Here is a 27,926-nt window from a genome sequence, read left to right as displayed (position 1 = left end):
ACATATACCCATGCTGGGTGAGAGAAATATCTTGGCAAAAGACAACTTTTCCCATTTTTTTATACAAAGTTGGCATTTGACCAAGATATTTATATCACCCAGCATGGGTATATGTAAAATGACACCCCAAAACACATTGCCCAACTTCTCCTGAGTACGGCGATACCAGATGTGTGACACTTTTTTGCAGCCTAGGTGGGCAAAGGGGCACACATTCCAAAGAGCACCTTTAGGATTTCACCGGCCATTTTTTACAGATTTTGATTTCAAACTACTTCGCACACATTAGGGCCCCTAAATTGCCAGGGCAGTATAACTACCCCACAAGTGACCCTATTTTGGAAAGAAGACACCCCAAGGTATTCAGTGAGGGGCATGGCGAGTTCCTGGAATTTTTTATTTTTTGTCACAAGTTAGTGGAATCTGACACTTTGTAAGAAAAAAAAATAAAAAATAAAAATCATAATTTTCCGCTAACTTGTGACAAAAAATAAAAAATTCTAGGAACTCGCCATGCCCCTCACGGAATACCTTGGGGTGTCTTCTTTCCAAAATGGGGTCACTTGTGGCGTAGTTATACTGCCCTGGCATTCTAGGGGCCCTAATGTGTGGTAAGTAGTTTGAAATCAAAATGTGTAAAAAATGACTGGTGAAATCCGAAAGGTGCTCTTTGGAATGTGTGCCCCTTTGCCCACCTAGGCGGCAAAAAAGTGACACACATCTGGTATCGCCGTACTCAGGAGAAGTTGGAGAATGTGTTTTGGGGTGTCATTTTACATATACCCATGCTGGGTGAGAGAAATATCTCTGCAAAAGACAACTTTTCCCATTTTTTTTATACAAAGTTGGCATTTGACCAAGATATTTATCTCACCCAGCATGGGTATATGTAAAATGACACCCCAAAACACATTGCCCAACTTCTCCTGAGTACGGCGATACCAGATGTGTGACACTTTTTTGCAGCCTAGATGCGCAAAGGGGCCCAAATTCCTTTTAGGGGGGCATTTTTAGACGTTTGGATCCCAGACTTCTTCTCACGGTTTCGGGCCCCTTAAATGCCAGGGCAGTATAAATACCCCACATGTGACCCCATTTTGGAAAGAAGACACCCCAAGGTATTCAATGAGGGGCATGGCGAGTTCATAGAAATTTTTTTTTTGGGCACAAGTTAGCGTAAATTTTTTTATTTTATTTTTTTCTCACAAAGTCTCCCTTTCCGCTAACTTGGGACAAAAATGTAAATCTTTCATGGACTCAATATGCCCCTCACGGAATACCTTGGGGTGTCTTCTTTCCGAAATGGGGTCACATGTGGGGTATTTATACTGCCCTGGCTTTTTAGGGGCCCTAAAGCGTGAGAAGAAGTCTGGAATATAAATGTCTAATAAATGTTACGCATTTGGATTCCGTGAGGGGTATGGTGAGTTCATGTGAGATTTTATTTTTTGACACAAGTTAGTGGAATATGAGACTTTGTAAGAAAAAATAAAATAAAAAATATTTCCGCTAACTTGGGCCAAAAAAAATTCTGAATGGAGCCTTACAGGGGGGTGATCAATGACAGGGGGGCGATCAATGACAGGGGGGTGATCAGGGAGTGTATATGGGTCACTGATCACCCCTCTGTCATTGACCACCCCTCTGTCATTGACCACCCCTCTGAAAGGCTCCATTCAGACGTCTATATGTTTTTTACGGATCCACGGATACATGGATCGGAACCGCAAAACACATACGGACGTCTGAATGGAGCCTTACATGGGGGTGATCAATGACAGGGGGGTGATCAGGGAGTGTATATGGGGTGATCACCCCCCTGTCATTGATCACCCCCCTGTAAGGCTCCATTCAGACGTCCGTATGTGTTTTGCGGATCCGATCCATGTATCCGTGAAAATCATACGGACGTCTGAATGGAGCCTTACAGGGGGGTGATCAATGACGGAGGTGATCAGGGAGTCTATATGGGTGATCACTCCTCTGTCATTGATCACCCCCCTGTAAGGCTCCATTCAGACGTCCGCATGTGTTTTGCGGATCCGATCCATGTATCAGTGGATCCGTAAAAATCATACGGACGTCTGAATGGAGCCTTACAGGGGGGTGATCAATGACAAGGGGGTGATCAATGACAGGGAAGTGATCAGGAAGTCTATATGCGTGATCACCCCATTGTCATTGATCACCCCCCTGTAAGGCTCCATTCAGACGTCCGTATGCGTTTTGCGGATCCGATCCATGTATCCGTGGATCCGTAAAAATCATACGGACGTCTGAATGGAGCCTTACAGGGGGGTGATCAATGACGGAGGTGATCAGGGAGTCTATATGGGTGATCACTCCTCTGTCATTGATCACCCCCCTGTAAGGCTCCATTCAGACGTCTGCATGTGTTTTGCGGATCCGATCCATGTATCAGTGGATCCGTAAAAATCATACGGACGTCTGAATGGAGCCTCACAGGGGGGTGATCAATGACAGGGAAGTGATCAGGAAGTCTATATGCGTGATCACCCCATTGTCATTGATCACCCCCCTGTAAGGCTCCATTCAGACGTCCGTATGCGTTTTGCGGATCCGATCCATGTATCCGTGGATCCGTAAAAATCATACGGACCTCTGAATGGAGCCTTACAGGGGGGTGATCAATGACAGGGGGGTGATCAGGGAGTCTATATGGGGTGATCAGTGGTTCATAAGGGGTTAATAAGTGACGGGGGGGGGGTGTAGTGTAGTGGTGTTTGGTGCTACTTTACTGAGCTGCCTGTGTCCTCTGGTGGTCGATCCAAACAAAAGGGACCACCAGAGGACCAGGTAGCAGGTATATTAGACGCTGTTATCAAAACAGCGTCTAATATACCTGTTAGGGGTTAAAAAAATCAAATCTCCAGCCTGCCAGCGAGCGATCGCCGCTGGCAGGCTGGAGATCCACTCGCTTACCTTCCGTTCCTGTGAGCGCGCGCGCCTGTGTGCGCGCGTTCACAGGAAATTTTGCGTCTCGCGAGATGACGCCTATTGGCGTTAGTGTGACCTGGGAGAGCCGCCGCGATGACGCCTTTCGGCGTTAGCGTGGCGGCAAGCGGTTAAAGCAGGAAAAAAGGGCAAATACTGATGATCTGACCAATTTTGTAAGGGATAAATTGTGATAGCATCTATAAATAGCATATTTTTAAGTGTGTTTGTCTGTGCCAATCCCACAGAAGAGCTACTATAGCAAATATTTCTGAAAAAGTTAATGCTGGCTATGACAGAAAGGTGTCAGAACGCACAGTGCATCACAGCTTACTGTGTATGAGGCTGCATAGCCACATAACGGTCAAGATGCCCATGCTGACCCCCTGTCCACCATCACAAAATGGCATGGGAGCACTGAAAACTGGACCATGGACAAAGGAACAAGGTGGCATGGTCTGATTAAATTTTCTTTTCATCATGTAGACAGCTGGGTCAGTGTGCGTTTCTTACCTGTGGAAGACACGGCACTAGGATACTATAGAAAGAAGGCTAGCTGGTGGAGGCAGTGTGATGCTCTGGGTAATGTACTGCTGGGAAACATGAGATCCTGCCATTTATATAGAGTTATTTTGACCCTTAAAACCTACCATAGCAGACAAATTACTTCCCTTCATGGCAGCAATATTCTCTAACAACAATGGCCTCTTTCAGCAGGATAATGTACCCTGCCACGCTGCAAAAATTGTTCAGGAATAGTTTGAGGAACATAACAGAGCTCAAAGTGTTGACTTGGCCTTCAAAATTCCCCAGATCTCAATCGGATTGAGCATCCATGGGATGTGCTGGAAATACAAGTCTGATTCGTGGAGGTCTTGTCTCACAACTCATAGAACCTGATGCTAATGTGTTGGTGCCAGATAACACAGGACATCTTCAGAGACCTTGTGAAGCCCCATGTCTTGATGGGACATGGCTCTCTTGGTGGCATGAGGGGTATCTACACAATATTAGGCAGGTGGTTTTACTTTATGGCTGATTTGTCTAAGCCCTTGAGTATTCTTGGTAGCCAGTGTAAAAAAAAACTATTAGGCATTTAGTCATATCTTATGCTTTCTTTTATATTCCACAAAGAATAAAAATGGTACATCAGAGCTCCTGTAGGGTTATCAGTAGGCTATTCAAGACTTTGTTTACATGGTAAGTCTTTCTACTTGTGTGGCATTAGTTTAGGACCTACCCAACTATCAAAGATGGGGCAGAGGGACATTTTGGGCACCTCGACTATAGCTACAGTTACATACCAAGAAACCAGGCAAACCTGCTTTTTAATAATGGTTTATATTGCTGTATAAAAATATCTTAAACCAGTTATTTTAATCTGAGATCTATCATATATGTTAAATATTTAATAAATAGCAAGTTACATAATTTACATGTACCCTAACTCCCATAAATGAGAAGCTGATTTACATAAAGCGTTTTTTCAGGAATTCAATGTTGATGATCTACCCTCAGGATGGGTAATCTATATAAGATCGTTGGGGGTTCGACTCCCAGCCCCCCCAATCTGCTGTTTGAAGAGGCTGAAGCGCTCTAGTGAGCACTACGGCCTCTTCCTAAGCCAGTGATGTCACGTTCATTGGATATATGACCTAGACACAGCTCTGTCCCATTCATGCGAATGGGCCTGAGCTGCAATACCAAGCACAGTCAGTACACAATGTACAGCACTGTGCTTGTGACTACTGCAACCTCCTTCAAACAGCTGATCGGTGGAGGGGCCGGAAGTCGGATCCCCACCGATCAGATATTGACCTACCCTGACGACAGGTCATAAGTTTCCCAGAAAACCCCTTTAATCCCAAGGAAATCAAAAGATATATTTTTGAACTTTATCCCCTTACTTGCGGGCATGGGGTTCACCACAAGGCTTACAGGCCCGGTGTGGTAGCCACAACTGTTTATAAAACAGATTTCCCAGTTAAAAATATTACAGAATGATAATGATTTTAAACATTTAATAGACGTGCTCTTTGCCACAGGAAACTGCACATTCATTTTCAGAGACAGAACGCATACCTCTTCTAAGCGTCGCCTTTGTTCTTTTTGCTCTTCAATGCGTTTTTGCCTCTCTGCCAGAAGCTGTCTTTTGTGTTCTTCATTCTCACGTTGCTGCTGTTCCAGTTGCTGACGTCTAAGGGCTTCTGAACGTTCCTTGTTAGCCAACTGCAGCCTCAAAAAATCCCGTCTTAGGGTGGACTCCCCAGGTAGATTTAAAATTGAGCTGAGCAAATGAAACAACCCGTTAGCAAAAAAGAATAAAAGACTAAAAAAAAATGTTTTTCGTGGAAGTAGTTTAATGTGGATTGAAAGGATGGGAATCATTAGGAGCATTCTTAAGGAGCCATTTTGCAATGAGAAACACCAAGAAAATCCTACAAAACAGATATTCTATAGTAGAGAACAGATAGAAGGAATATGACTGCAGGTCTGACTACAATAGAGTTTTGATTTTAGTCTGTTACCATGGAGACACATACAACTGCAAAGGCTATTTAGAAATGGTAGGCAATTTTTAATCAACCAATGGTTGTAAATGTGTACTTATCCTTCAACGTGTACCTAAAATTATATAGAAAATCCATTATAGTGCAGGGCTGTGTACAATAATCATTTTTCTAACCTCCTGATTTTCATTTTCTTGTAATCTATTTATTACATGTAAAATGTGCCGTACCCATTTATCATTCCTCTATACTGCGTCAGTATCAGACAATGCAATAACACCTGTACAAGCGTCATTCTTTAAAAAAGGTCTGATGCGTTTAAATACACAGAAGACTTTACCTTCAATTAATGAGCGCACTGTGCGCTGTGAAGGCCAGCGGTGCCTGCTGCCCAAAACATCCACTAACAGACTAGTGTCAGGCAAGTCCAAGCATCCCTACTGCGTATACCACCTACATCTAGATCTCCATTTCCATAGCTGTAAGGACATGGCAAGGAATGAATAAAATACAGCTAAACTCCTCAATTATTTTAATATTATTCATGCAGCTAGTCATTGACCGTCACATATACATCCATAAAGGACTGTATGTTGGAGAGGGCTTAAGGGAGGGGAGAGACAGACTAGTAACAGATTCCCTGAAGAAATAGAAACCATATGTATGTCTACATATTACTGCAACTTTCGTACTCCTCATTGGCTGAAAATACTCCTCAAAATGCTAAGAGGAGTATTATGTAGTCCAACCTCTGGTCAATATAATCTTTTGAGTTAAATAAAAAAAAAAAAAAAGCAGCAAACTCATTTACAAGCTTGTAGTGTTCTTCACTTTTTGGATGCCAATACCACACCGATGCTCTTGGGAGGCCGTGTATTACTGCTATTACAGCTGGTTTCTAGCCCTGAAAGTGGCATTCAGTGCTTTCTACTTTCCCTGACACAAAAAGCAGCTTTACTAAACATTCATCTTTGAAAAGAAATGGTGAAGAATGGCAGGTGAGACAAAGGGAGGTTGCGTTCCTCAACAGGTGTGCTCCATGCTGTATGTCATCCTGAATTGTGTTATAATACTTATTTAACAGAGACTTCAAATGTTATTTCACATCTATGTCAAAACTGGTGCAAAGGAAGCCTGGTTTAGATGCCCCTAGCAACCTGGTTTAGATGCCCCAGATTGATCCTTTTATTTTCCCAAAAAATTAAAGGTGCAATCTGATTGGTTGCCATGGGTAACCAAGTCAGTTTTCGTTTGCACCAGTTTTGATAAATCCATTATCTCCCCCTTTGTTCAAAGCTCTTACCAAAGTGACAAAGAGGCTAGCATAAAACTAATGGGCTCATTTATCAAACTGGAGTAGAACTGTCTTAGTTGCCCATAGCAACCGATCAGATTCCACGTTTCATTTTTGACAGCTCCTTTGGAAAATGAAAGGTAGAATCTGATTGGTTGCTGTGGGCAACTAAGCCAGTTCTACTTTACACCAGTTTGATAAATGACCCCATAACTCTTTAAAACAATGTATGCTGCAATTAGAGACAATGGTGTAAGTCTGACGATGGAAGGGCAGCCTCTTTCCCTACTATAACTTTCAGAATGCAAATACCGTATTTTTCGCCCCATAAGACGCATTTATTTCCCCAAAAAGTGGGGGGGAAATGCCCCTGAGTCTTATGAGGCGAATACTAATGAGCGCTTCCATTATGGAAGCGCTCATTAGTACCAGAGGACCAGGAAGCGGTGAAGGCTCTGTACTCACCGCTTTCTGGTCCTTGGCTGTCGGCTGTGCAGTAGCTACACACAGCGTGAGGGCGCTCTGTGACCTCACGCTGTGCGCTCCAGTTCACAGCACAGACGACAGCAGGAGGAAGAAGATCGAGGGCGTGAGGAGCGGCGGCGTCCAGGAGCAGGAAAGGTAAGTGTTTTTTTATTTGATAAAACATGAGGCTGCTGGGGGCTCATCTGAGGCAATGGGGGTGAAGAGAGGCATAATGGATGATAATGAGTGCTGATGAGAGGCATAAGGGCTGATAATGGGGGCTGATGAGAGGCATAAGGGCTGATTATGGGGGATGATAAGAGGCATAAGGGCCGATTATGGGGGCTGATCAGAGGCATAGGAGATGATATAGCGGCTGATGAGAGGCATGGGGGCTGATATGGGGTGATGAGAGGCATAGGGCTCTTATCTGAGGTCTGATTGGAGGTCATTTACATTAGGGTCTGAGCTGAAGTCTGATTGGGGGTCTGATCTGAGGTCTGATTAACATTGGGGGTCTGATTGGTGCTCTGAACTGAGGTGTAATGAAAAATATTTTTTTTCTTATTGTCCTCCTCTACAACCTAGATGCGTCTTATGGGCTGGGACTACCCTGAAATAAATGTATTAGATATACCAAATATCCATCAAATTCTTACAGTTATTAGCTGTTTTAACATTTCAAATGAAATTACTTTGAGCAAATAAGATTTTTTTAAAGACCAAATTACCTTGGTTCCCCTGAATCATTATCTTCCTCCTCTTCTTCACTTCCACTATATTCATATTCTGTTTCATCTGCAAAGATGAAGTCTCCCGTTAAGCATCATATTACAGAATAGTAGTATACACTAAACATTTAGTAAGAACTGCTATAGAGCAAATCTAATCAACAAATGTACAAGTAAAAAGCGTAAAATCTATGATGACTTTGGTTAAGCTAGGTGAACCATTTCATAGTGACATGACAAACGTTTTCATTGGTGGGCTCCCAGTTAATTCATCAAAAATGAGAAAGAACCTTATTCACAAGTCATGAATTGACCAATTTCTTCACCTTTTTCTCCTCTTTTTTTCTTTGTTCTATCGATGTGATCCTTGAGCTGAATTCGAACTTGTCTCTCATTTGGTTGGTCTCTTATGAATGGATGCTTCATAAGCTGCTCTGTTGTAGGTCTTTGGCTATGGTTCTTTACAAGACAGCTCTCAATAAAGGACTGAAATTTTTTAGACCTGGAAACAAACAGAAAAAGTTGAACCGAATACAAAATTAACTATTTCAGCAGAGTAAACAATATTCATGACAAAAGATATGAAATTGCAATACTTTACGTTCTCCAAATATACTACTCAGATACACAGAGTAAGGAGACACCGGTTCTTGGAAAATGAACCAGGTTATCGCTCTATGTTTATCAGCACAAAAAAATAGCTACTACAAAAAGATGCAAGGTAAGATAAATTACATGCCTCAAAGCTCTAGCTAAGCACAAAGGGGTTTGCATAAATTCATGGCTAAAGTGCAATTCCCTGGTCAGTGATATAGCTGCTCAGTTATGAACCAAGTGGCTAAAATCACTATTTGAGAAAGATCTAAAGAGAGATCTAATCACCAGAGATTCCTCTTGTGAACAACAAAGCTTACAACTGCAAATTTTTTTGTTGTTGAGTTCTTTATCGACTTGATTATCATTGTAAAATGTATTTAACTGTTATAATGCAACATTTCACATTCAATAGCTTATGTAAGACAAATAAGTAAAACAAAAGCATTCAGACTACCAATAAGTCTTCTCTTTAAACCAAACTGAGGTTGTCTGGACATACTGGCCAGTTTTTTTTGTAATTTTTTTTTGTCATGTACTGTAATTTACTACACTGCAACAGTAGGGAGACACTGTGAATTCTTTTTGGAATCAACTTAGAAGGTGCACACATGATGGTTCCTCCAATTCCAAGATAAACCAGGCTGACAATGGCCTCTTAGTTTTTCAATTACCATGGCTTTAGGTTATCAAGGTCTGAACTAATCACTATGATATGAATATTAATTGGACAATTATGCAGTTTCAAAGGTGAAAAAGCTTAATTTATTTCTGTTGATGTCTTGATATCATTACCTACATTTTATGAGTAATATCATATGGCACCTTTCAACCAATTTTGGATGATTTGATTGACTGGCTTCTATGAAGGTATAGAACCACTGTGATATATTTATTTAATGCACTTATATAGCGCTGCTATATTCTTGTCACGGATGTTCCCGTGGCAGGTGCCAGGAGATCGGAGAGACTGGCAACTCGTGGGTTAAATTGACAAGTTCACTGTGGAGCTTACTGTGTCTGTGTTTTGGTGAATGCCACACCCCTTGCTTCAGGTGCTGCTTGTTGGTAATTTACTTTTCCCATAAGTAGCCGCTTCTCTTGGAGGTGCGGTTTATAAATTTTATTCCTGCCTTCTAACTAGCTGGTCAGTTGTACTCTGTGGTGCTTCTGGAGTTGCCAGATAAGTCTTGTCTTTTCTTATTGTTTTGTGTTTGTTATATTCCCTGTTGTTTGTATCTGGGCCTGAGACAGAGACTTCCATTCGTCCATCTGGGGAGGAATGGGTTGTCTCTGGTCCTAACCTCATTCCAGGGCCTTATGGGGATATAAGGGCCTAGGTATCCAGCATATGAATATTCCTACCGTCGAGGTTTATTCATATTGATAGGTAGTTAGGGCCCGGATTAGGGTTGTTTAGGAGGTGACCTGTTCCTTCCCTAGTTTCCAGGCCCAGTTACTGTTCCCCTTCCCTCCTGTGTTTAGTGTGGAGTTTTTCCCCCACACTGATCATGACAATTCCACAGAGCTTTACAGACATTGGCATAAAGCTGCCCACAATATGTCTGGGGCTCACAATCTAAGGTCCCTATCACTATGTCTTTGGAGTGTGGGAGGAAACCCGAGAACCAGGAGGAAACCCACGCAAACACGGGGAGAAAATACAAACACCATGCAGATGTTGTCCTTGGTCGGATTCGAACCTAGGACCCAAGCGCTGCAAGGCACAGGTGCTAACCAAAGAGCCCCCATAAGTAAGCTTTGGTTACTCCAAACACTAGAATATGCCTTTAAAAGTAATATCTATTTACTTCTCTTGACCATTTTTCACTTATTTCATAAACCCTCAGATAACTGCAGATTAACAGGGTCTTTCCCAGGAGAAGAGCTGCAGGAATAATTTAGTCATGGGCATAATATAAAAGGTTCTATAGGCCATCAATACTAGCATGGCCTACCAATTAAGTGAATAAAAAAAGTTAGGGAACATATCCATTAAAATAACCAAAAACACTTTCAGACCATGAAAAGTGCTAGATCCCTATATGACCTTAAAACATCAGTCAATGTTTGATGCAAAAAAGACTATAATCAAGGTGTCTAATCTTTAAAAATGGTGACACCAATGATGTGCTAGCAACATGCGGCATTAACATTTGTCTTTACCGAATAGAGATTACTAGATTAATGACAGACTCTGCTACTCATTTTTGAGCGTGATGAGGTAGAAGTACATTGACTTTCAATTACAGTGTGCTAGGGTCTGAGTGATGCCTGGACTGCATTGTTAACATCATCATCCGCTGTGCCAGGGGCTAATTGCATCAATACCTGAGATCACAAGCGGTTTGTACCCTGTCACTCTTTCCAGATTTCATTCTATTTCCTTAATATGACTTGCTGGCCTTTTGTCTCTGCTTATGTTTGGAGGATGTGTGAAGTTTAATAAGCAGCACACAACAAATCTGCAGGCGTCCTGTCTGTTCACAGACGGGGACACTGACTATGTGGCAGACAGGTAGAAATGGCTTCGGAATTCAGAACAGTTAAAAGTAATGAATTCTGATTGAAGTCATCCACTAACGATCAAGTTTCTATTATGGTGCACGCACATGGCAAGGCCGCCTAAGTACTTGTAACTTGTAACCATGGCTCAGCAATTAGTGTGCGGTTACCGCGGCTTGGCTGGAAATGCATGTTAAAAAAAAATATATATAAATGTATGTTTAAAAAATATATATATCGTAATATAGGCAATTAAGAAATTAAACACATAACAATAATCAGAATTAAAATGGGCTAAAATGAACTGGAATTTGCAAAAATCAGCCAGTAAGCACAGCTAAATATATTCTGAAATTAACCTTGCCACTAGGCTGGTCTCTTAAAGGGATTGTCCACCTTACTATTGACAATATCTGATTGCAAGTATGAAGGGGGGGGGGGTTATTCTGTGGGACCTGCAAAGGGTACCATACTTACTTGTTACCACAGGCCAGCTCCCCGATTCTTCTCTTGCAGGCCTGCGGTGCTCCTCTGGGCTCCAGCAATGTCAACATCCGGTTTGACATAGCCACATCCAATCACAGGCAGCAGTGCTGTCAAGCTCCCCTTACGACCATGTAACCATTTGGCATGAGGCAAGGAGACACCACTGCTGCCTGATTGGCTGCGGCAATATCGAGGTAGATGTTGACTTTGTTGTAGCCCAGAGGAGTGTTGCAGGTAGGAAGGAGAAGGAGCGAGGAGCTGGCATCGGGAAGCAGGTAAGTAAGATTCTCCCCGTTCTTACACAACCCCTTTAAATCTACCAAATAACAGATTTTGGGTGAGAACAAAAAGATTTCTACAAAAACACATGATTATGTAATTCAGTGATGCAACATGCAAGCCCATGTGAAACCACAGGAAATTTATAACAACCAGAATGATTTCTTTTTCCACCGGAAGACACAATTCAACGATATATCAAGGACAGAAGACTTTCTTGCAGCCCATATACACATATAGAAGTGCAGCATTTACAGAGTAAATCCCAGTTCTTTATAAAATGCTACTGTATGTGGAAAGGCTCTTTAATGCAAGCAATAACCTCTCAGAATGATGACATTTTGCTATTCTCAATGCCATTTTGGTGATCTATGCAGGATCACGCCATGTGTTCATTTTTTTTCCCTGAGCCACATGCACACCAGGTGCTGTTCCCAGTGGAAATGGGAACTTTCTGTTCAGATCACTGAGCTGGCATCTTTCCTTCGTGATGAAAAAGCAGAAAGTTGCGCGCTCAAGTCAAGCAGAGAATGAGAAAAGACAAAAAACATGAACGGCAGATGATAGCTGGAAAGAGAAAGGACTAAAGAACAAAAATGAGATACCAAGCAGATAAGTGAAAGAAAAGCAATGCAGAGTAACATTGGAAAGAAACTAAGTATAACGCCTATACACAATAGGTGGTCCTATTGTACCCATATGTATCCGTCTAAATAGCACATTTTACATCTGATCCCTGAAGTGATGTAGACTTGGTTAAAGGAGTCCTCTCTGCTGGATTTTCCATTATAAACCACTGCTACCATCTTATGGGGCTCTTCAATAGCTCTACAAGCTGTCCTATGCTTAAAGGGGTTCTACAGTTTGTTTTAACTGATGATCTATCCTCTGGGCACCCGGGAACCCCGCCGATCAACTGTTTGAGAAGGCAGCGGCGCTCCAGCCCAGTGACATCATGACTAGTATCAACTGGCCTGGGCGCGGCTAAGCTCAATTCAAGTGAACGGAGTTTAGCCGCACCCAGGCCATTGATACTAGTCGTGACGTCCGTGGGCCGGCAGTAAACAGTGAGAAGGCCGCGGCGCTCCTGGAGCGTCGCTGCCTTCGCAAACAGCTGATCGGAAAGGGTCGCGGGTGTCGGACCCCCACCGGTCAGATGCTGATGATCTAGCCAGAGGATAGATCATCAGTTAAAACAAACCGCAGAACCCCTTTAAGTTGCCAAACTCTAAATAATGCAGAAAATAATCTTTTCATTGTTTACACCTTGCATTATATTTACCTGGAAGTAGTCATCTGGGTGGAACCACAGGCCTCAATAGTCATCTGCTGTAATCACACCAAATAAGGCGCAACTTACTGTATGTTCTGAAGTGGGTCCAATGGTCTGCAGAATCACTGCCGAAATCTTGTGTATGCACTGTTTCTCCCTGTTCCTCAGTGATTTTTCAGACATGGACCTTCTTTAGAACATTAATCACTTCTCGATGGACATAATTAAAGAAGAGACTGCATAACTATTGAGGCCAACAGCTCTGCACAGATGACTACTGTCATAATTATGATACAGCGAGTGAATGATTAAAGCTAGGTTCACATAAGTGGCAAAATGTCCGGAAGCATCATATGCTGGAAACCACCGGCACCCAACGGATGCCACTGACTATTATGGGATCCATTGGGTTTCTAGTATGGATTGTAGCATGCTGCCAAACAAAATACTGATTCATGCACTGATTTTTTTTGTCCTTTGTTTGCTGGACCTATGATGGAAACTCCTGCCGCATATGTGAGCTTAAAGAGGTTCTCCGGCTGTATAAGGAGACGGCGTGCACAAGCCGTCTCCCATCTCTCTTCCTGCTCTGCTGCTGCTTTGCCATAGACTTAGCGGCAGGAAGAGAGACAGGAGACGACATGTGCACACTGCGCACGCGGTCTCCTCATACAGCTGATCGGCGGGTGGTTATTTTTAATTTTCCATGTTAGATGTATATAGATTGTACATGTATAGATTTAAAAAAATATTAAATTCACAATGGAGGATGTCAATGCTTATCTTCTCCATCCTGACCTTTGCACGGGTCACGGAGCCTGTCTAGAAAATTCTCCCATAGAAGTCAATGAGTCCCCTCCAGAATATTGCATCTATGGCCCATGGTGGCTACCGTAAAGTAATTTCTCTAAATGCTATTAACAGTTCAGGTAAGATGGATGCCCGCATTATCTTACCTGAGCATTATCTTGCTTATAAATAAAAACTGTTTAGAAAAAAGGTTATGTGTTGCTATCCGGCAGAAAAAAATTTCAGTGACACATTCCCTTTGAGCAGAACTACTAAGGTTTAGGTGTTACATACCAAATATAGGCAAATAAAGCAGCACTCTATCTGTGCTTACTAACGATTATCCTTCAGTATGTGTGTGGCAGTAAACTGAAATTCATCTTTTTATCTCTGGTGGTTTAGTCATCTGTACTTTGGGGGTCATTTATTAAGACTGGCGTTTTAGACGGCTGTCTTAATATCCCCTATAGCTGGCCTCTCCATAACTTCGGCGGATCCACGGCCGCTTCTAAATGTAAGACAGCTTCCTAGACAGTTTCCGCCTAAAACAGGCATAGAGAATGGTAAATGAGATGGGCCTGCCGGTCCGTCCCCTTCCCCGCCCATGCAACGCTCACGTTTTTAGACCTGGCGTGAGCAGGTTAAAGTCGCAGATTACGGTGCAAAGAACCTTCACGCCTCAATCTGTGCTAGAAATACGCCTAATATAGGCATATTTCTGGTTAGTAAGTGACTCACTCTGCTGTAATGGAAACCAGCTCTCAGTGCACTGCCTTCCTGTAGATCTTAGGATACACTTGTGTTTATATGAAGCAGCCAATCTGAGGAGACAAAGCTGCAGGGGAGGGTGAGAACAGCAGCCTGAGCCAATGAAGAGATTGGGGGGGTCTCAGACTACTGTGCACTCCCTGCAGGCACTGTAGCTAAACTGTAGTCATAAATCACATATCTTCCCTAGTGGAGCTGAGCTTTACTATAGCCAAGCACAAGTACTGAGGAAAATAAATAGTAGGTAATGATCCTCCCTAGGCACTAAAAAATATAATTTTCACGCTGAACAGTCACTTTAAATATAGCTTGCCACTGGTAGATGGACTGACACAATTTTGATCAAAAATGTGCACAAAGAGCTTCTAATTTTGTCATATTTGGTCATATTTTTGTCATATTTGGAAGTGCTGGTCTAACTTTGTCTTTTCTTATTACACATTTGGGAGAGTGGCTGCCTTCATTTGGACCTAGCACATCTACCCAGGGCTTTTATTAAGAGTATAATATAGCTGGATTCTACATTGCCCTGAATTTTGTAGTCTTAGGCCCAGCAGAAGTAAGTCTGATTATGTATTTTGATCAAGAAAGTGTGCGAAAAACTGTTAATTTTCATATAGTAGATATAGCAGTAATGCAATTCAGATTCATCCATGTTTCCAGGTGTCTTTGCACATGGAGCAGGGTTCTGCTGCATAAATTGTTTATTTGCTTTTGGATGTCAGTTATGGTAGAGTGCACCCAGAGGTGCACCACCAATGAGGTGAGGTAAGGCGATTGCCTCAGACAGCACCAGGTAGCATGCTTTTGGGACACAATGGGGTGGGGGTCATTATTTTCAAACTGGAGGAAGCACTATGGGGACATTGCGGCTGTCGAAAGGAGCATTTTTGTACTGACACACATTATAAGGGGGCATCTATGGGGACATCCGTTCTACTGGGGGCACTAAAAGGGGGTAGATTTTTGTACTGACACACATTATAAGGAAGCATTTTTTGTACTGTCACATAAGGAGGCATTTTTTTGTACTTAGCACACATTATTAGGGAGCATTTTTGTACTGGTACACATTCTAAGAAGGCCACTATCAGGACATTTGTTCTATAGGGGGCACAATTTTTTTTTGGGGGGGTACTGGCACACATAATAAGGGAGCATTTTTTGTATTGGCACACATAAGGGGGTATTTTTGTACTGCCACACATTATAAGGAAGCAGTTTTTGTACTGGCACACATTATAAGGGGGTATTTTTTGTACAGGCACACATTATAGGGGGAATTAGTACTTCTAGGTGCATTATTACTTGTGGGGGTAAAATGAGGGACATTATTACTACTGGGTGCACTGTTACCACATAGAAAATTATTATTATTGGTGGGACTTTTGGGAGAATTGTTACATCGGTAGACACCCTGGCACAGTATAAGAATAGCACAATTTTGGAGGACACTATGTTTACAGCACTATAAGTTTCAGGGGCACTATTTGCTGGGCACAGTTATTTTTTAGGGCACTGTCTGCCAATAATTATTGAAGGGGAACTATCTGTGTATTTTCTGTGTATAGTATTGGGAAGCACGCAGTATTAGAGGTGGCAGGATGGGGTGTTCATAGGTGGGGAGAAGGATGGAAAAGTAGGAAACTAAGATGTCTGTTTGTCAAACTCTGCAGAGACAGTAGATGATTGAAAAATCATCATGGCGGTCTGGTCTGAATGGAGAAAATAAAGAGAACGTCAGAGGACATCACAGGATGTAAGACAGATCATCGGAGGACAGGTCACTGGATGTAAGACATATGTGGTGCTGTATGACCCTGTATGTTTTGGAGCTCTGTATGTAATGTTTTCCAAGTATGTCTTTAACAGTAGGGCTGGAGGGAAAGGGTTAGGTTAAGAAGGGGGGGGGGGGGGCACTGTTTCAGTTTTCATCTCAGGCAGCGGAAAGGCTTGGTGCACCGCTGCGTACACCTGTACTGTATTTTATATTGTAAGGAGATCCTGGTCTAATCTTGCTTTTTACTTTAAATATGGGTACAAAGTGCTCTTCTTAGGCCTGTCTCACACTAGCGCTCCTAATTCCAGCAGCCATACACAGTAGTTAACCAGCAGTTTTTGACCAACCCCCTCTCAGCCTATTTGCTGTGCTGCAGCCAGATCTCCGCCAGGCTCCGTTATAGTGGATGGGGCCAGACAGACTTCAGGCAGTGCACAGCTGTACATGGTAGTTACGGATCCGGCAGGCTGTTCCCCTGCTGATAGAGCCTGCCCGAATGAGTAACGCTAGTGTGAAAGAAGCCTAATGTCCACATTCAGAAAGAAATGTAATTACACAGAACTATAAAAAAAAATAGAAAGCAATAGCGTTACTACTTTATACCATGTATTCTGGCTGGCAGGTATACTTACATGACAGCCATACAGGGAAAAACAAGAATTCAGACAATATTCTACTCCAAAGATAAAACATTTAGCTTTTTTTTTTAAAAAAAATGACAGCACAATCTTCCTTTTCATTTCAATGCCATGTATCCCAACGGGGGGAAAAACAACAGCTGTAAAGAGTAAGTTCAGCGCTACCATGGCCTGGATTTCTTAAGATTTTGTCTAAGCAATGTGAGAAGCCCATCCCCTGTCTAAACGCTATTCAAGCTGATGCATTCCTAATCCTTCAAGATAAACCATGCCTTTCTAGAATGACAAATTGTTTCCACTGAGAAATTACGTTATACTATATGCAGAGACACTGCCAAATCAAGTTTCAACTAGTAAGAGCCTGAAGACCGAGCATGCATAGCAAACAGCAACAAAACAGTAAAAGGGTAGAAAAATGCATGCACATAGGTGTTTACTGTGTACGAAGCAGTCCGTCTCTCATCCCGAAGATCTCATATATTCTATGCATGTACGGACAGAGTGCCAACACAGAGCTTGCTCAGGAAAATCAGTCTCAACTATGACTCACCATTTCTTCGATTTCAATCTGGGAGCTGGATTCCGAGGGATTAGAAAAAGGGCTCTCATGGGATGCATATCACAGAGTGCTAAAGGTTAAGAAAAAATACGTTAGAGACGGCAAACCGACAGCAAGAAAACATTTTGCACTCGACGTACGTGTAAAATGAAATTTTTAGGCAATTGGCTTATAGTGGGAGAAAAATGTACCTGCTATTAACACCTTAGGGCTTTAGGAGCCTTTACACTAATCCACTGAAATGGAGGTCTTAACACTAGGCACTACACCAATGACACTTGACGCTTTTGCTGGGATTGAAGTGACTGATTTAAGGGGACGACTACAAAAACCTCTTTTTAACACAATTTCGGAAAGAAAAAATTCAAATAAATCGAAAATGACAAATGCATAGTCCGTAAATTATGGTGATGTGAAGTGCGTGCAGGTCTGTATAGAAAAGGAATAAAGAGTAATACCATGTAATGTGAAAGCCGTATTAGATATTGTTTCATTACAACATAAAGGGGTATTCCCATTTTAGATATTTATGGTATATCCAAAGGACCCACACCTATTTCCAGATTGTGATATATTGTCCATTTACTTCTATGCTTGGTAAACTTCCATAGAAGAGAATGTGTACCCTCCATTCATCCTCTACCTGCCTCTGGTGTCCAGTGGTGGCATCTATCAGATATTTATGACATATGCTTGGATATGCCATAATTGTGGGGAATATCCCTTTAAAGGTACAAGTGATATCAAAAAGTCTTCATACCATTATTGAAATTTCAAAAATGTAGCTAGAGAAAAATCATATGAAATGCATTTTTCTACTATTTGATACTCTTACTTTTTGAGTGATGTGCCGCAGTAAGATACATAATGAATCCACAAGTTTCATGTACATTTGTTGTACATTTTGCTGTGATTGCATTTGCAAATTTGTGCTGCAGATATTTTTCGCAGCCTTTTTTCTAGTCTAGTGTACTTTGTGTGCACTGATGGTGAGACATCTATAAGCACCATCCTCTTGCACAGGTGAAAGACTAAGAAAGAAGGCAAGCAATGGTGTCGAACAGGACAAGACAATAGAGATTAATAAGACTAGCAATAAGATGAACAGACTGATGGTAATACTTGGCTCCACAGTCTACATCTAGGTGAGCTCCCTATGGGCAGGATTTGTCTAATACCATCAGTCTCCATCCCATCAGCATGCTAATGATAATTCCCTAACCATTCAATAGAAATAAGCTATGTTGCCTTCATAATTTCTTCAGTAATAAAAGTTTACATAAGTAATATGATTTTGACAACAAATTATTGAAAAACACAAAACACAAGAATTAGCATTTATTGCTTTTAGTAAGAATCAGTGTACAGTATGCTAAAGGGAAGCTGTCAACATGAAACTGCAGTGTAAGACTGGGTTCACACGGGCATTGCTGGAAAATGCACAATTTGTCTGCGCGAGTGCAAAGCGTTTTAATGCATTTTGCATGCGCGTGAGAAAAATCGGCATGTTTGGTACCCAGACCCGAACCCGGACTTCTTCACAGAAGAACCCGGCTCCTCTTCTTTGAGGACCTGGGAGGAAAAGGACCTTTGGTGACATAACTGCGCTCATCACATGGTCCAGCACCATGGTGATGGACCATGTGATGAGCGCAGTGACGTTCCCAAAGGTCCTTTTCCTCCCAGGTCCACAAAATAGAAGAAAGAACATGAGCTGGTCTGCGCGAACAAGTGGATGAGGTGAGTTTAATTTTATTTATTTTTTTAACCCCTCCATCCCTAATTTACTTAGCATTCTGAATTAAGAATGCTATGCTATAATTTTCCCTTATAACCATGTCATAAGGGAAAATAATAAAGATCGGGTCCCCATCCTGATCGTCACCTAGCAACCATGCGTGTAAATCGCACCGCATCCGCACTTGCTTGCGGATGCTTGCGATTTTCACGCAGCCCTATTCACTTCTATGGGGCCTGCATTGTGTGAAAAACGCACAAATATAGAGCATGCTGCGATTTTCACGCAACGCACAAGTGATGCGTGAAAATCATCGCTCATCTGCACAGCCCCATAGAAATGAATGGTGCCGGATTCAGTGCGGGTGCAATGCGTTCACCTCACTTATTGCACCTGCACGGAAAACACGCCCGTGTGAAAGGAGCATAATTCTGTATGTTATAGAACAGGAGGAGCTGAGCAGACTGATATATAGTTTTATTGGAAAAGCTTCAATAAAACTTTTAATTTATACATTTAAGCTTCTGCTTTAGGTGTATGAGTCATGTAGGCAATCCTAGCGGTGGCTGACAGCTAAATCTGCATGACTAAACATAGAGGGAATGCTGTCAATCACTGTTAGGACTGCCTACATGACTTCTACACCTAAAAAGAACAGAAGTTTAAATTCATAAATTAAGTTTTAGGCCTCATGCACAAGAATGTTTTATTTATTTTTTCCGTTTCCTTCATTTCAATGGGTCCACAAAAACAAAATGTCCTCCGTATGCATTCCGTTTTCGTATTTCTGTTCCTTTCAGAGATAGAACATGTCCTATTACTGTCAGCATAACTGACAAGGATAGTACTAATCTATTAGGGGCCAGATGTTCCGTTCCGGAAAAAACTGAATGCACACGGATGTCATCCGTATTTTTTGCGAACCACAAAATACTGAAAACAAGTCATACAGTTGTGTGCAATAGGCCTTATTGAACCATTACTGACAGGGGCAGATTGGCCATAGACCTCACAGGGAAATTTTCCAGTGGGCCGATGCCCAGGGGGCCTTCTGGGCCCTCCTCACGGCTGCCCAGTGGAAGTTTTTTGGGATGCATTTTGTGCTGCTGGCATTATTTTGTGATGCACTGTCGTATTTGGCTCTGTTGGGGTGGTAAGTATTGCTGGCCCTGCCTTCCATCAATTTGGACTCTACTACAAAACGGGGCCACTTAGTAGTTTTTCCGTGGCCACTTAAAGTTGCCAGTCCTCCCTTGGTTACTGATAAAACTATATATGAGTCTGCTCACCTCCTCCTGCTCTGTAACATGCTGCCTGCAGACTGCACTGCATTTTGATAGTGAAGTTCTGTTTAATTACACAAATGAGCCCGTAATTAGTTGAATAAAAATAAAAATAACTTCATTCTACACCAGCAGCTATCCCCTTACTCTGATGTGACCCTTTCAACACAAGTTTTTATTGCATTCATGCTGCATTTGGCATATGAGCCAGGAAAGGGCGCATATGTCAAACATATGTCATACTCGCCATGATTATATTTCCAAAAGAGAATAGCGTCTGTATTCTATACATGGGGATCCAGCAAAAAATGTACACCATGCGCAGTTTATGCTTCTTTAATAAGAGTACTGTATGTCCATGCAAATGCAGTGTGAATAGACCTTTACTGTGGTACAGGTTTATTGTTTATAAACCGCTATGAAAGGAATTGTCTGAGATTTTCATGTTGATGGCCTATCCTCAACATAGTTTATAAACATCTGATCGGTGGGGGTCCGACTTCCAGTGCCCCCACTGATCAGCTGCTTGAGCACTGTGGCCTCTTCCGAGGCCAGTGAGTTTACATTCATCAGTTACATGGCCTAAGCGTAGTTCAGTTCCTTTCAAATGAATGGGCCAAGGCTGCAATGCCAAGCACAGCCACTATACAATGTACGGCGCTGTGCTTAATAAGCTGTGAGGCACTCACTGAAGCACTGTGGTCCCTTCAAACAGCTGATCGGCGAGGGGTGCCAGGAGTCGGACTCCCACCAATCAGATATAGATAACCTGTCAGACAATCCCTGTAGCTGCACATATATTTTAATATTTTATTTGATCCTATTGATGTGCATAATAGTATGGAGAGTAAAACTGCAGCTCTGATTTACTTACGAGGAGCTCCTTCTGCCATCTCTATGGCTGTTATTCCTAAGGACCACAAATCGCTCTAGAACACAAAAAAATGACTTTTCAGCACAATTTTTTTTTTAAGCAATACATAACTTATAAATGATTTGCAGCTTTGTATATGAGAAGATCTATTCTCAGCAATATTCTGTTTTCTGGATAGAAGTGTTATTTGGGAGGAAGAATAATGGACAAGTAAAGGCTCTGTCAGTCTATATTGATGGAAAATGCTTCTCCGATAGTGATGGGCTGCGGCTTTCAACCCTGATGAACAACAACAATGAACAAGATGAATAGTTTGTCACTTGCTGCCTCGGCTGTTGCTCCTTTGCTAGATTTTATTATTTTTCTTTCCCAGTGAAATGAAATGAAGCTTGAAGTGGGACAGCTGTGTACGACTGCAGCACTTATTCACAATAAATTTGGCTGGAAAAAAAAAAACTTTTACTGGGCAAAGAATATGATCTGCATTATTATGAACCTCTGAAATAATGGCACAGGAATACAGTAACATTTTTTGCAATGTGGTAGAGGCTCAGCTTTTAGTATCCTTAAAGGGGTTGTCTGGGTTCAGAGCTGAAGCCGGACATACTCTTATTTGCACCCAGACAGCCCCCCTGAGGCTAGCATTGGAGCATTTCATACTCCGATGCACTTCCTTGCCCTGCGCTAAATCGCTCAAGTAAGGGGGGCCAGAGGGGTGATAATGGAGGTATGTCTGGGTTCAGCTCTGAACCCGGACAACCCCTTTAATTTTTTTTTTTATTATTGCATTGTACTTATTTTAAGGTAAAAAATTTTTTTTAATTGGTCTGTATTTAAAAAAATATGGCATCCTTTTTTTTTTTTGCACAGAGCTGACACACTGTAGTAGCACCCTTCGGATTTTCTGTCTTTTTCCGTCAGACCAGGAGCAGACGGGCTCTTTATCTCTGCTCTCTAACATTATAAACACTCATTAGAGCTCAGTTCTTATCTTACTGATAAGAATGTGGCCTAAATAAATGTTTATGACCTCTTAGTAGTTTATTAGAGACAAGGTTTATTAGATGACCAGCATAAAGTGAAAGTATCAGTCACACAGCTGGAGAACCAGTTAACCCTTTGCGACAGAACAGCTCAATATTTTTATAAAGGCCAATTGAAAAAAAGATTTTTAGCCAACATTTGTAACAAGCAATCATATAAAAAAAATACCTGTACATGGTTTTTAAGGCATGTTCACACAGAGGAATATGTGCAGCATTCTGGGTGAAATCCACCCACAACTTGCATTGATTTTCATGGGATGTGTGAAATTTTCAACTCTGGATTTGAAATCCATGCCTTATGAAAAAAGAATTCCTATAATGGATCCTACATTGAAACTGATGAGGCCACAGATGGGTTAGCCCCATTGTATGACAAACTGCAAATTTGCTGCAGAAATCTGGGGGTCAGGCTCAGAGTTCTGCCATTAGAACATGAGGTCTTAGGCTTACAAACACTGGAGTAAAATACTGACTGTGTGGAAGTGGCATTAAAGTGAATGTTCCCACCCCTTTTTTTATTTTAATAGCTTTACAATATTCTGCCGATTAATTTCCTATTATTATGCTTTATATAGGTCAAAGCTCTTTTTTTGGGGATACTAATCTCTTCTGCAGAGACATAGGAGAATAAATTATAAAATAAGGCAAATATGAGGTAAACTATATAACTGTGGCTGCACACAATAAACTTAACATTAAAACAGTAGGTAGTAACAGGCAACCAGAATTTTATACAATTAACTCCATGTCTATAAAGAGGATTTGGAACTCTACTAGAAAGAATGAGCTTTGACAAATAAAATATACAAAAAAAAAAAAAAAAAAATTCAGCAAAGATTATTGAACCCAAAAAAAAGAAGAAGATCATTTTAGAAGATGGGAATTCACTTTTAAGGCTAGGCTCACCAGTACTGCAGGATGGAGTGGCACTACCTCATCTTAAAGGGGTTTTCCAGCATAATATAAGTGGTAGTGGGTTCACAGTCCCTTCAAAACACAAAAGAACTACCGTAATACCTACCTTACCAATCCCCACCCCTGCTGGTCCAATGCTACCCATGTCACAACTGCTCTCTACTTCCCGCTACAGTCTTGACACACAGGAAATGCCCTCTCAGCCAATCACTGGCCACAGTACTGACCAGCCCCAGCCAGTGATTGGCTGAGTGAACATTTCCGGTGTTTAGAGAATGATAATTTCCTGCAAGGGCACAGGCTCTGTTTTCACTGGGTCCACGCCTTTGCAGACGCTTCTCCGATTAGCAGAGCCTGTGCACAGACAGACAATAAGTATACAATCAAGCTGCACATAAAAAAGGACCATTTAAAGAATTTCAACAAGAATTTAAGCTCCTAATAGGATTAAATTTAATAGCAGAAGAATACGAGGATTTCTTATCAGGCCAGATAGTGCATCCGCGGTATTTTCTGCATTACTTGTTGGATCAGTATAGGCTGAATTCTTCTGCCTACAGTGATCCAATTTGTATTACTGTATTACTGAATTTTGTAACTATAAATGTGCGTTTTCTGTGTTACTTGTTCACAGAACTTCTGAATAAAAGATGCTGTTAAAATCTGCAAGTCCCAAAGTTTGCATAGAGAAAATTAAAAGTAGAAAGCAGGACTGTAAGCAGAACAGAGGTATGAATAAGCTGCGAAAGACTTGCAGATGGCAATTTAACTCAAGGCACAAACTCAGCAAAGTTCCTCTGAAAGATTGCATCATTTGCTTTGGAATCGGGACTGAGTAGAAGAGGATTTGCTGTAGCTTCAGTTTGCCTGGGGTGTCTAGTAATCTGATTCATTTCTCCAAGAAAACATATTCCATGGAGGAGTTTGCACAAGCAGAACATTATTATGGCTAAAAGTTGTCAACTTCATGATACCCTTAATTATAAATACTGAGGATTTTATCTCTTGACAGATTTCTACAAGTCCTACAATGCTTAACACCCACAGAAAAAATAACCCAATTTTTTTTATGTGCCCTTCCTTATCTATTCTATTTCCTATAACAAATCCCAAGATGTGTGACATGAGATGAGCAACTTAAAAAAAAAAAAAAAAAAAAGCATGATTTCATGACACTATGTCACGAGATGTCTACCTTATATAACTATATGTGTGGCCACCCAGTGGTTGTGTTGTGCACTGCAGCCTGTCAAGGCTTTTGCAAGCATGTTGTGATATTGTATTGAATTTCGCAAGTGTATTGAATTGTATTCAATTTGAATTTGAATGTTTCGCAATAAGTTTTTAGCCAAAATAAAAAAAAAAGGTAAGGGTGGACATGTCTGCAACTATGAACAGTGTTGAAACATTTGTGCATAACTTACCTTAAAGTCATAGGTTGCATCTGGGTTTTCATCGCAGGCAATGACTTCAGGAGCCATCCAATATGGAGTACCAATGAAAGTATTTCTTCTTCCTACTGTCCTGTCTAACTGTGCACTCACACCAAAATCCACTGTGGCCCCAAAAAAAAGACAAAAAAGTCAATAAAAAAAAAAAAGACAGGAGTCAACCAAAACTGGAAATTTAAGAAGTCACTGTACATTTCATTTCATTTCATTTAATAGAGAATTGTGTAACTAGCAAATTTCAAATCACTTAAAGGGAACCTGTCACTGGGATTTTGTGTATAGAGCCGAGGACATGGGTTGCTAGATGGCCGCTAGCACATCCGCAATACCACTCCCCATAGCTCTGTGTGCCTTTATTGTGTAAAAAAATCGATTTGATACATATGCAAATTAACCTGAGATGAGTCCTGTCCCTGACTCATCTCACATACAGGACTCATCTCAGGTTAATTTGCATATGTATCAAATCGATTTTTTTACACAATAAAAGCACACAGAGCTATGGGGACTGGATATTGCGGATGTGCTAGCGGCCATCTAGCAACCCATGCCCTCAGCTCTATACACAAAATCCCAGTGACAGGTTCCCTTTAAATTAAAAAATATGCCAGCATCCACCTGAAAAAAAGCTGTAAAGTTATGGCCACTAGGGGTCTCACTTCCACCTAACTTGCATTGCATGCTGTCAGGCAAGTTCCATGCCTGATAACAGAGACTCAGAAGATAGTTGAGAAGAAGTGGGGGCATGTCAGAGCTAGCTGAGATCCTGAGCCTGATAAAACAACTGCTTTTACACTACTTCTGAACATCACAAGAGCCTCCTTTCTTTTCTGCAAGTGTGATTTATCCCTCCTTATCAGCTTTTTGAGCTTCCTAGAAGAAAACAAACATAGTGAGAACTAAGGGAAGTGAGGTCACTGCATACAGTACTGGCAGAAGGAGACATCCACTGCTTCTGAGAGAAATGCATCTAGCTGGGAGGCTGAAACAGGGAATACTATGGCTGAAAGAGACCTTAGTGTAGACCAAACATAACTGTTCCTTCACAGTTATGACTGAACAAAGGTAAAGTTGAAAAACAAGTTGAAAGATTAGTATATTTGGTCACGCCACGTACAAGAAGGCATCTGCAATAAGGATATTTACAAATTTAAGTTAAGTCCTCTACATTTTAGAAATCCACTGATTGTCTGAGCTAAATTAATGTTGTTGTAAGTGTGCTTAGTGCATATGCTATCAACTGCAGTGGGTATGACTGTGGCTCCTAGCATGAAATCTATTTTAAGATACTTCCGGGACTCTAATATTGCTAATCGTAGGTCATCAACATCAGATTGGTGGAGGTTCAGCTCCCAGCACCTCACAGAACAGCTGAATGAAGGGGCGAAGGCACTCCTGCAAGTCCTGTGGCCTCTTCATTATAAACCAGACACTGCTCTGTACATTTTGTAGCAGCTATACCTAGTACTACAGTTCAGTCATATTCATTCCCATTCAAAGCTAGTAACACCCACAGCAAGAGTTGAGCGAACCTGCCTTTTGGCAGGTTCGAGTTTGGGTTCAGAGTTTAAGTGAATTACGTAATGGATTCGGTTCTCACGGAACCCATCAGATAATTCAATGCCAGCATGCTGCATAATACAAGTCTATGGCCAACTCTGAGGGTTCAGTTCTGCTGGCCATACATAAGAAAGGAATCTATTACGTAATTCATATATTCCCTGTATCCAGACCCGAACCTGCCAAAAGGCAGGTACGCTCAACTCTACTGATAACCAATGAAGATGCCAAGCTTTTACCGGAGCACCGTTGCCCGTTCAATCAACTGATTGTTGGGGGTATCGCACCTTTCTCTAAATAAACACTTGTATTATATATAACATCTTCAAATTTATAAACATTTTTGGTCCTTTGTGTGCCAGAGGTGGGACCAGCATCTATCAGGTATTTATGAAAAATCCTGTGGAAATGTTTAGCCCTATAAGGCCAACATAGAGCTGGAGCGCATAGATCAACGTTATCCAAAGCAGACTAGTATTCTTCCGCTGTGCATCTTGAAGCCTGCTTATCACACTTGTGTAACAAGTGATAGTGAAGGCCACCATGACATGAGCAGCGAGAGCTTCCTCCTGCAGTAAACCATGTTATTTCATTTACATTGCATCCGCGTGACAGGAGAGGAAAGTACAACTAAGCAGGAAACATGTGTTTCCAGAGCTCATTCTAATTCACAGCTTCTCTTACCTAGTTTAACTTCAGCATTTTCTGTCAGCAAGACATTTTGCCCCTTAATATCTCGATGAATCACCTTGTGCTGGTGCAGATGACTCAGACCCTGGAGAGATTGATGAGGAAAAGTAGAAAGTAATTTGTACCTCAAGGTAAAAGAATGAATTAGCACAGCAATGCATATTTGTCACCGAAAAATAGGTATTCTGCACTCAAAGTGTGCTTTTAATGACGCATTTGCAGCTATTTGCAACGTGAGTGCAGTTTTCAGCATATCTGGCGCGCTGATCTGCAGTTTATTCACAGGCATTTTCTGCGCAATTAAAATAACAAGAATATTTCCATATACGTACCAATAAGATGGTTTAGCAGGAGGACATCTGCCAGTTCTAACCATTTTCTAATGTTATGAGTAGGATATTTCATGACAATCTGATCTCTGGGACCACCTTACTCCCTGCAGAGCGCCACTGCCGGCCACCCACCGTGCAGGGAGCTGGAGCAGGGTTGCCAAACAGAAATTTTATTTTTTCGCTACAACTTATCCCAAAATTACAGACAGCCAACATTTTTTATGGACAAATTAGAAAAACATAATGATCGATAATGATTATAGGTAATATACATGTCTATAGCTCAATATACTGATAAGATCTCATTACCAGCATTTACTGTGAGCGGTAAAATGATAATAATTACCACCAAAATAATCTAGTCAAGAACCCCCAGCCTCCAAAAATCATGGACACATTTTTTATATTTTT

The 27,926-nt window shown here is 41.5% G+C and overlaps 1 protein-coding gene across 8 annotated transcripts in view; it reads right to left on the bottom strand.

Annotated features, from left to right (window-relative positions):
* TNIK (TRAF2 and NCK interacting kinase) overlaps positions 1–27,926 on the bottom strand; it is a 313,379-nt gene that overhangs the window by 128,823 nt on the left and 156,630 nt on the right. For all 8 annotated transcript variants that reach the window (XM_044288827.1, XM_044288829.1, XM_044288832.1 and 5 more), the window contains exons 6-12: positions 27,178–27,268; positions 24,907–25,037; positions 21,522–21,576; positions 17,618–17,696; positions 8,282–8,457; positions 7,956–8,022; positions 5,038–5,242 (exon numbers count right to left, since the gene is read on the bottom strand). In XM_044288827.1, coding sequence (XP_044144762.1) covers positions 5,038–5,242; positions 7,956–8,022; positions 8,282–8,457; positions 17,618–17,696; positions 21,522–21,576; positions 24,907–25,037; positions 27,178–27,268 — 804 coding nt within the window. The remainder of the gene's footprint in view (positions 1–5,037; positions 5,243–7,955; positions 8,023–8,281; positions 8,458–17,617; positions 17,697–21,521; positions 21,577–24,906; positions 25,038–27,177; positions 27,269–27,926) is intronic.

The sequence above is a fragment of the Bufo gargarizans genome, chromosome 4 (genome assembly GCF_014858855.1).
Source record: "Bufo gargarizans isolate SCDJY-AF-19 chromosome 4, ASM1485885v1, whole genome shotgun sequence".
NCBI lineage: Eukaryota > Metazoa > Chordata > Amphibia > Anura > Bufonidae > Bufo > Bufo gargarizans.
This window is presented reverse-complemented; position numbering and strand designations above follow the sequence as displayed.